Genomic DNA, 10,866 nt, shown 5'->3' on the forward strand with positions numbered 1-10,866 from the left:
AAAACCGAACTGGATTATAGATTTCAAGTATTTTGGTTACTTAAAAAGAGAAAGAAAATAGCATTTTTGTATGTGTGTTTTGTATCTTTTGTATATATTTCCAATACCAAGACTTGGTATTATATATTACATAATTGATACAATAATACATCTAGTACAAATATAATAAATAAAGATTTGGAAAGATTTGCAAAATCAAATCTTTATATAAAATAAGATTTACAAAATCAAATCATATTTTATAAATCAAATCAAATCTTATATCTTATATAAAATATGATTTGCAAAATCTAATCAAATCTCTACATATTTAGATCTGTAAGTATATGTATACACATAAAAAAAACTTACTTAATTTATTAAACCATTAACTAATGATTAATAAATTAATTTCCGATTAGAAGGCATATCAAACAATTTACGATTGGTTTTTGTGTGTGACCGAATAGGATAAATGGACTTTTATTATTTAATGTCATGGGCATATCTTCGGAATATATGTACCACGGTCAAACCACGGTCGAACCGTAGCCAACCCGAGAACATATTTCCAACAAATGTTGCAGCCCCAACGGATACCGCAACGGTTGGTTTGACCTGCCAATCACCATAGCCCACGTCGCCTGCCGCCCCTCTCCTTTCTCCATGATTCGCCAACAAACACAAGACAAACGCCCATAAATGCTCTATTCCGGACGTTTGTGGGGCGTTTCTCACGACACGTCATGAGCACGACGGATAGAAACGCTGCCTTATCCATGATCATCTAATCTTCAAAAAAATCAAATGCGGTGTTAATAAATCTCATCGTAATCAAATCCAATTTCAGCTCAAAATCACAAATTACACCGATCACAGTTTCGATTTCAGAAATTATTTCATCAGCACAATGAATGATTCTTCTGATGCTAAGAAGAAATTAAATTTTGTGACGGTGTGAAAGATACGAAGGATACGTTTGTCTGAAGATTTCTATGGTAACGGCTGTGTAAGGTGTGTTTGGGACGTGTATTACGTAGAACCTGAAGAATATAATAAACTTCTTAATGGAGAATCTGAATCTAAGGTTTAATTAAATACACCATTTTGCTCAAATTATTAAATTTATAAATTGTGATCTAAATGGTTAAATTGTATATCTACTTTGTAATATCTATGAATTAGCTAGGTACTGGATCTATACTTGTACATGCCTTGTCAATTGACTGAAAAGGATCATTGAAATTGGTTGAATGATCATTAAGATTAGTATAATTATTATAGCTGATATATCCTTACAAGAGGTGTTAATGATTAAATTTCACCATGAAAATATCTGAGTAATCGAGAAAGGGTAAAACAAGGGCACAAAATAATTCGACTAGTTGATAATAACAAGTTTGTTTTATATGGACGTGAACAGTTCTCTTAAATTTTAGTCAAAATTGCTAATTCATATATACGTAGAAAGATGATCACATTATGACACTTTTACTATTAAATTGTTTGTGTACTGACTATCAATACATCCATGAATACTCATCCAGTTCTAAGATCCATTCCTGGATCATGAGAACTCAGTTGGAAATTAGAAATCCGTATATATATATGCTACAACTTATCAAGCTGTATTACATCTGTGTTTGGCCGCCACATTGACTTTCGACCAATAAGTATTCCTTCTTTCTTATTTGCAAACGTCGAGTTAACTTCCCAATGCAACGATTCCAAAAGTTTATAAATTTCATTCATTGTACCGGGCTCATCTCGAGCAATTAAGTAACCTTCTGGTCTCAATATTCTATCAATCTCCGCCATTACACCTTTAATCTTGCACCTACACATACAAAAATGTATATTAGCCATGACTAAACTATAAGTTAAGTTTCCTTTTATAAACGAAAATATATGTAGAGTTTGTTCTCTGAATTCACCTATTTTTGAGATTTGAAAACAAATGGTCTGCATGGAGAAGGTCATAAGTTCGAGGATACGTGCTAAACGACTCGCACCAATCATGGTATATCCCAAAAAGTCCCCTTTCGAATATTATAGGGAGCGTATCAGGTGAATCTATGTTCACCACATTTAGTACCCATAATTTCATCTCTTTCAATGCTGCAGCAAACCTGTAATTGAATTTTAATAAAAGTTAGTTTCAGTTATGAAATTTTTTTTGTGAATTTGTATGAAGTTTCAGTACTTACCCACCATAAACAGCTCTCATGTCCATAACATTTCGTGTACTTGACCAGTCAATTCCTAGATTATTCATATATGATCTGCTAATATCTGTTTTCCAGTGCTCATAATCTTCTTCAAAGTCGTTTAAAGCTGGTTTACCATAAATTCCAATCTGGGATTGGTTTAACCAATATGGAGGTTTATGAATCCGCTCTGGCCATTCTTCAGGCCAGTGTGACCCTCTTTTTGTATCCTCCGTTGGTACCTTGTGAATACATGTTTGTAGAGACACGCACCTGTGAATCAAAGACCGAAATTACTCTGTCCCGTACTCATTCGTTTGAATGGATTATTTTTTTATGGGTCAAAATGGGTCATGTGAACTGGGTTGGGCTGACCTGCAAATGCCTTTTTGTCAATTAATATACAGTAATTATTATTACTGTTTTTATTACTTGCTCCGTCCCAATTTAATAGTCCAGTTTTTTGAGATGTTCCAAATTATTAGTCCACTTTTATAAATGATAAGAATAATGAGATAAAGTTTTTTTTTACCCTTACTTTTTGCATGTAAACCAAAAATGTTGATAGAAAGTTAGGGGTAAAACTATAAAGTAAACAAAAAGTACAGTGTGACAATTCTTAAACTGCGTGTTATTTGTCGGATTATTAAATTGGGACCGAGGGAGTACTAGTGTTATACATCTAACCAATAAGTATGATAACAAGGATATTTACAATATAATAACTTATTTTTGAGTCATACCAAGCAGCATTAGGGTCGTCATCGGGTACACACATGGGAGGATGTTGTTTCTTTGTAACGTTATAGCATTCATTCGAGACTGGCTTACGGTAAATCCCGACACCAATCCCTTCCATTTTGTACCTCTTGATTGTAAGAAGCTCCCAACACATTGCAACGGTTAGCGTAGACATCTCTAATACGTTAGCAATATTTTAAAACTTATTCCAGTTAATCAAAAAGTACGAAGTTAATGTGCAAACTTTTATAATGATACCTTTCCATATTTGGACATCTTCTTCAAGAGTTCGATACACAGGTGTTGCTGACCAAACAAAGTAACCACCTGGACGAAGTATTCGGTTAACCTCCAAAAGATGGATCCCGCCATCTTTATGCCAAGGTACCTTACAATGAACACAATGTACTAAATCAAAGACTCTACTTGGAAACGGAAGGCGTTGAGTCCCCATAACCGCAGAAATTGCAGGTATCCCTCTTTCTAAAGCGATTTGGATTTGCGTTTCTTGTTCGTCTAACGACATTGTTAAAACGTCTTTATCAAATAGGTTGCCTCCAAAACTCGCAACACCACATCCTACATCTAGTACTACTCTTGTGTGCTTCCCCCATGAAATCGCAGGCACTACCTGTAGTTTTTAGAAAGTTAATAGATTTCGAATGAATGATTTGGTTATGTTTAGGATTTTTCTGACAACCGTTATGGGTTGTCGTTAACACACATAAAAGTATTGTACAATTCCGTAACTTTCACCTTAAAGTTAACATATAACTGCTATGTACCTCATCTTTATGCGCATTAACGACACCCTAAAGGCTATCGTTAGAAAAATCCTTAAGTTTAGTATAAATGGGTAGCTTTTTATACCTCTTGTAAAAAGTTAATGTAATGAAGAGCACCTTTAGGGAAAGTAATGAATTCCCCAGTCACCTTCACCAAGTTTTGATGTCCTTTTAGATATGATAAGGCCTTGTTTCCCATATTATGTAACCATATCTGCCATTAACATCCTAATATCTGTTAAATATTTTAAAATTATTGCCCAAATATGATATGAACTAATTCACAAAGTAGCACCAAAGTTGTTATGCATACTTTATCTTTACTTTGAGGCCATGGAATAGGCTTCTTATAACCCTCCGGAATAGGAACGAGACACATAGAAGCCTTATTCGCGTTGCATAACTTCCATTCATAATTGCTATTATCGTCATTAATATCATCACTAACGAAAGTTGAATTCTCTAAACTGTTTGAATCTTTTATGGTTGTTGTGATGTTGGCTACAGTAGATTCTATCTTGGCTTGTTCCATTTTTTCTTTTATATCTATTGCTTCTCGTTTTTCAACACGCGCCTTTGTCTCAGCTGCTATCGAGTGAGATTCTATCGGCCCATCATCTTCATGTTGTTCTTGATCTTGTTGATCATCCACTGTTTTATCTTCTTCTACATTATTTATTTCTTGTTCACGATTATCCTCCAATTCTGAAATCTCATCTTCATTACCTTCTTCCGTTTGTTTATTCTCTTGATTCATCGTTTCGCTTTCAATTTGTGCATCATCGCTTATGATGCTACTTTCGTCATTTGCCAAATGATTATTTCGTGTTTTATATATACGTTCCGATTTTACCGACGTTTTATCATCTAATCCATTTGTACTATCTTCTGTTACAGATGTTGATATTTCGATTTCTTGATCTTCTTTAGCCTCTTCAATTTGTTGCTCGGCCTCTTGTTTCCCTACATCGCTATCATTTAAACTTTCGGCATCATCATCAACAATTACATTACTCGCGGTTTCTTCTGTCGGTTCAGTTTTAACAACATTTTGGTCTTTGTTTTCGTCATCATGTTGTATAACATCCATAGGTAAATCGTCACCATTGTTATCATAAACATTAGTAGTACTATTACTTGCAATATCAGTGGGAATTTTACGGTTCAACTTTATAAAGGACGAATTGTCATCGGATGTATTGATGATCCAACTACTGGTTTTTGAGAAAGAAACCGAAGAGTTGGAGTGCATTTTCCATACGCCTAAAACGCACAATGTCACAACGACCACCATTGTAACAGCGTAAGAACAGGATCCACCTGGCGATCGTCTGTTACTACGAGGTTTTCCGATTGCCATTGTTGTTGCATAGGGACAGGAGGAAGTAGATTATACCCACACACAAAAAAAATAGAAAAAAAAAAAGATGAAATAAGGTAAAGGAGATGATTCGGCAACCTTTGTGGAGTTGGACTGTCTTAAGATCCAAAATAAATGGACAAAGCCATTGATCAAGACATAACATATCACACTATATCAATTTAATTGATTTAAGGAGAATGATTTTTCCATATTTCTAAATGAGTAAGATTATTAATAAAGGATCATTAGTTAGAAGCAGACTTTGATTTGTTCATCCTTTGATTTCGAATAATTACTGCGAAATACACAATTTTTATTTCATTTACAAATCGAAACTGTATCTTCTTCGGCATACATGAAAACATACATCGAACATCTACCATTTTAGAAACCTACTTTAGTATAGTACATGTCTTCAAAATAATTATATGTAATCAATTTTTTTTCAATATAAAAATAATTTTCTACATAATTTGTTTCAACATTAAACAAGAAAATAACCGAATATAGTTTCAGAGTACATAAAAACTAAGGATTTACCTGTTTTATTTCTGGGTTGTCGATAATTTACTCAGTTTGACCTTGTACAATGTTGTTATTTTAACCCAATCCAAATAAATATTCAACTTTTGTAATGTTAATCTTTAGCGTTCAATTTGATAAAATTGAATGATTTAGTATATAATGGTTCATAAAATGAATATGAACGATTCAAATGTTGTGAATGAAGTTGGTTTGAATGACAATAACATTTTTATAATCATTTTAGATTATTAATATGAATTATGTATAATTGCTTTATAATAATATTTTGCATAAATAAAAAACAATATAGTTGTTTGATATAAATATTTTAGATATCACTTAAAGATGATATTACATAAAAATTTTAGGTGTTTAATGGTTAACGAAGTATTTCAAGTATGAATAATTCAACATTAAATGCTGAAGCATTTAGCATCATGTGTTATTCAAATGTCAGAAATAAGCACGTTGAATGCTTAATGATTCGACATTCAGCGTTAGACCATTCCACTAAGAGCTAATCAAACGCACCTTAATAGAATTCATTTGAGATAATTCAGAGGTCATATATAGGATTTTTATTTATTTGTTTTTTATTTTTTTGAAAAGCATAAAAATTTATTAGATATATGAAAATAAATTACAACTTGGAAGTAAAGGCTGCGAAATCGAAGCTAACATATATGTCACTAGTATGCCTATCGAAATACAAGAACTACTCGAAGAAGTATTAAGATAAATGTGGAATGAAAGTTGCAGCGAGATTAACTGTGATCGTCTATGGTGCTTGGATTCGTGATCCAATGGAGCCAATCTAGGGAGTTTTCTTCGATCGGTTTGGTATCCACTCAAAGCTACAAACTTGGGTTTCATGTAAAGCAAATGGGCCTGACCAACGGAATTTGCGAAAAAGTATGTTGTTCCTTTCTTGCCAAATCTTGTATGAACAAATCCACACACATATTTGCCATATTTTGGCATTTGAATTGATATTTACAGTCGAAGTGTTTCCTGTTAGGAGGTCGTTTAGCGATAGCGTTGGTTGGATTCTCACAACTCACCACCAAAACACGTTGCCATATGTCCTTTGCGAACGAACAATGAATTAGTATATGATCTAGATTTTCTATGTTTATCACATACCGGGCATCTAGTCGATTCAAGATCAAGACCCCTTTTCGAGCTCTGTTCTAACTGGAAGGCGATTTCTTTATGCTCTTCAAATGAAAACCTCAATTTTTTGAGGTAACAGATTGTTACGAAGAGTAGATAATGTCGAAGATGAGGCTGCAAGTATTCTCTCATTAATCATATAAGTTAATATCCCAGAAGAGAAGGTGACGCTGCTGTGCAATGACCATTTCTAAGTGTCCTTTTCTCGACTGCCGAACCTATAATCTGACATCTACATTTCTAACTGCTATAGTTTTGTTTATGATCTGCCCGTTAAAATTAGAATCCGATTCCACACAACCTCTTAACTTGGACCATTTCTTAATATCCTATCTTTGACTAGTCCGTCTTTGTCAACCTCGAACCTGAAAATCCGGCAAAAATGATCCAATAATGGTTGTTTCCCGAGCCAAGCCTCTTTTGAAAAGAGAGTGTCTTCACCATTGTTTTCACAAAATCGGCTTTGAAAATCATACATAACTTTTAATTTCTTTTGAGATCCTCAACAGTTTCGCTTGCAACCACAATACCATGAAGATTCAAGAACTTGTCTCCCCTTATTGAAAGTGCTTTGTACAGGCCCGTCAATTTTATGGATAACTTTTCGGATATAGTTTGCTAATATTTTGGACAAGATTTTGTAGTAACTACCTATTAGACTAATAGGTCGGAAGTCAATCAATCTCGATGGGTCTTTCTTCTTAGGAACTAATGGAAAGAAGGAAGGCTTACAGCCATGGGAGATGGAGTTTTGTGCCCAGAAGTAATCAATTGCCTTCCTTAGATCGTCTATGATAAGCCACCAAAACTTTTTGTAAAATTTCAAGTTAAACCGTCTGTTCTCGGGGCTTTTGAGTCACCGCAATATTTTATAGCTTTCCAAATCTCACTTTCACAAATTGGTTCCTCTAATTTCGATGCATCTGTTGGGGACATCGACAAAAAATTTGGGGTTTGAATTTCTTGCATACAAGAAGTGGGATCATGATGTTTAGCAAAGAGTTTCCTGTAAAGTCATAAGCATATCCTTAACTGCATTAGGATGCTCTTACCATAATCCATCAATGTATAGTCTACGAATATTAGTTTTATCGTGTCTTCGTTTGATATACGAATAGAAAAACTTGGGGTTTTCATCTCCCTCTGATGCCCATCTAGATATTGATTTTTGTTTTAGCATGTGAGCTTTTTCTTTTTCTTTCTTGAGCCACTTGTTTCATGCATTAATCCATCTTACACGATCGCTATCACACAGTTCATTTGCTTTGGCAATATCCTCTAATTAAATAGCAGATATATTGGCCACCTTAATCTCTGTGTCAAGTTTAGTATATTGGTATTTGCTCCATGTTTTCAGGAAAATACAGTCAAATCTATAAACGTTGACTTGTTTATTCCATCTTATACAATAACTGATTCCACCTTTTTATTCACCAATCATACATCGAAAACCTTGAAAGGTTTAGGACCATAATTCCATTGCTATCACAAATGATGATTGGGCATTGATCAGAACGACCTCGATCTAGGGCTATGACTACAACATCACCCCAGGTTTGAAGGAAATGTTCTAGAGACCAACAAGCGATCAAGTTTTCTAAGTTTAACTTCTTTGTTGCTAATTCTGGTGTATTTTTTACCGATCAAAGGGATCTCTAAAAGCTACATTGACTCGACGAAATTGTTGAAAAGTGTTGCTCGTCTTTCAATCAACATATAGTTCAATCTTTAAAATGGATAACATACTTCATTTTAATCAGCACACAACACCCATTCAACATTTTCTAGCTCATCAAGTTTACTAAACTATCCCAAAACTCAATTTTTTATCATCCGTGTGAGGACCATACATGTTAGTTATAATAGTTTCGTTATCCTTTCCCCACTATTTCCTTTTATTGCTAGAAACTAGCGCCTCTCGAATGCCTGTGTAACATTGAAAATTGAAGCATCCCAGATTAGGAGCATACCTCTAGCTCTGTCAATCTTTAGTTTTTGAATACATCGGAAATTCGAGGACCCCCACACCAATTCCATCCAACTATCTGAGACCTCTGAGCATTTAGTCTCTTGAACTGTAATAATGCCTGGAAGTTCTGTTAACCACATTTTTTTGAACCAACCAATTTTACCTTCAGGGTAGTTATCTTTAACAAAACCATATTTATTTAAGGAAAGTATCTTCATTATTATGCTTCTAAAAATCGGCAACCCTGAGATAGGCTTATTTGGGATTTTATTCCCACTGTAAACCCAGCTTTCCATTATATTCCTTTAATCTAACACTACCATTAGAGACTGGAGTATGAAGTATAGTTAAATTTTAGGTTTTTAAAGTTACCTTCAGAGGATTTTGATTTGTTCTTTACTGACCTTTTGAGGCATTTCGAAAGTTTGTTGTGGGGTTTCTGCTTACTTCTTTCCATTTTTTGTGACACCGCCATTTTTTAAATATTGCGGAAGCATTTTAATTAAACCATTTACATTAAAACAAACTTGATATTTACATACATATGTAACTTGCAACTAATTGTTAAATCATTACAACCAGTTCCACGTAACACTGTAGCAAAATACATATTTAACTGAAAAAGACATATCCATATTACTATTTACAAAAGGACACATTTCAAATGTTATATGTCATCCAAAGCTAACTCTGGTCACAACTAGTTTTAAAATGAAGTAGGAAAATATCAGATTAAGTCTTGCCAAACATAACATCTTCACGCCCTTCTTCTTCTCAAAAAGCAATATCTAAAAAAGTGAATAACTTATAATGATGCGCATAGCTGCACATCCATTGCGCGACATCCTGATGGCGCGCATCGCCCTACAATAGTCGCGCAAGTTCATATTGATGCGCCTGATTGCACATAAATTTATAATGATACGCATTAGACGTCGGTTGCGCAGTTTAAACATGGCGCCACTAAGACTGAATATAAAAGGTAAAAAGTGTACGATGGTGACACTGAAGTAGAAAGAACACTATGGCAGGCTGGTATGACCTTGATACTGCATAACGGCTAAAAAAGGACAGAAGGGTGTAAGGGGGTAACACTAAGATAATTCCAGCACCATTTGCATCTTTATGGAATAAAAGGACAAGAACAAAACAGCGTGGCACTAACATGTCTTTTGTCCCTTTACGTGGCACTAAGGGACAAAAACTGTCATGTATAAATAGACGTAACTTGGGTTGAAAACGGGATCATCTTCACACATATAAACCATTCTCAAGTGTATTATTCTCTTAATACACAATTTACACCTACCAACCAGCGCAACCGGAATAGTCACTCAACACTCCTTGCGGTTTCAGGTAACTTTGCCATAACACAAAGCCTATCATCGCCCTTGAGCCATCAGTTCCGGCTAACCCGAATGATGGTGGGTCATGTTTAAACACCCTTTTGAGATCATCATCCCATATGAGGGTTACTCAAGGTGTTTCGGAACGGAGAGTTAAACTCAAAGAACCCTTAAATCCACCTTTATTGTTGATCTTGCTTGAACCAAACCCCTTTGACTATTTTATGTTTGATCAAATGACATCATCCGTGGAACTCCTAGTTAAAATGTTTTGTTAAAATCACTACTACATTTTGGCTCATTTAGAGCCCTTCATTTAGACGTGTTCACTACAGAACACGTCTAATTTATCAAACAGAACACGTCTAATTAAGGTTTTTACAAAAAAAAAAAAAAAAAAAAAAAACACGGAACATGTCTAAATAATAGTTGCAACACGTCTAATTAGAAACCTGCAACACGTTTAAATAACTATAACACCTCTAATTGGTAACCACGTCTAATATCTTTTACCAGGAACACCTCTAATTGACAACACGTCTAACAAGTATTTCAAGGAACACGTCTAATTAACAACGCGTCTAATAACTTTTACCAGGAACACGTCTGAATGAAAAAGCAACACGTCTAATTGGAAACACGTCTAATAAGTTTTGTCAGGAACACGTCTAAATGACGAACACTTTTAATAAGTTACAAAAAACACGTCTAATTAGTTTGCAACAAACGCCTTTTAACTGGAACACGTCTAAATAAGTTGCTAAACACGTGAGCGTTT

At 34.5% G+C, this 10,866-nt stretch overlaps 1 protein-coding gene across 1 annotated transcript; it reads right to left on the bottom strand.

Moving 5' to 3' along the window:
* Positions 1 to 604: 604 nt before the first annotated feature.
* Positions 605 to 5,072, bottom strand: LOC139868375 (probable methyltransferase PMT24). The gene is made up of 9 exons (XM_071856707.1): positions 4,026 to 5,072; positions 3,798 to 3,926; positions 3,186 to 3,558; positions 2,930 to 3,104; positions 2,187 to 2,459; positions 1,914 to 2,108; positions 1,623 to 1,816; positions 848 to 870; positions 605 to 766 (listed from the first exon to the last, which is right to left on the bottom strand). Exons 1-9 carry the CDS (start codon positions 5,070 to 5,072, stop codon positions 605 to 607), a joined length of 2,571 nt encoding a protein of 856 aa, XP_071712808.1.
* Positions 5,073 to 10,866: the final 5,794 nt, after the last annotated feature.

This window comes from Rutidosis leptorrhynchoides, chromosome 9 (genome assembly GCF_046630445.1).
Source record: "Rutidosis leptorrhynchoides isolate AG116_Rl617_1_P2 chromosome 9, CSIRO_AGI_Rlap_v1, whole genome shotgun sequence".
NCBI classification, from domain to species: Eukaryota; Viridiplantae; Streptophyta; class Magnoliopsida; order Asterales; family Asteraceae; genus Rutidosis; species Rutidosis leptorrhynchoides.

What these genes read in the sequence shown, in the direction of transcription:
- LOC139868375 (XM_071856707.1), bottom strand. Translation starts at nt 5,072, where the DNA reads ATGGCAATCGGAAAACCTCGTAGTAACAGACGATCGCCAGGTGGATCC. An exon ending in GACGACCCTAATGCTGCTTG is followed by an intron (nt 2,460 to 2,929) that starts GTATGACTCAAA and finishes TTTGATTCACAG; the next exon opens with GTGCGTGTCTCTACAAACAT. An exon ending in AAATCGAAACTGTGATCGGT is followed by an intron (nt 767 to 847) that starts GTAATTTGTGAT and finishes TTTGAAGATTAG; the next exon opens with ATGATCATGGATAAGGCAGC.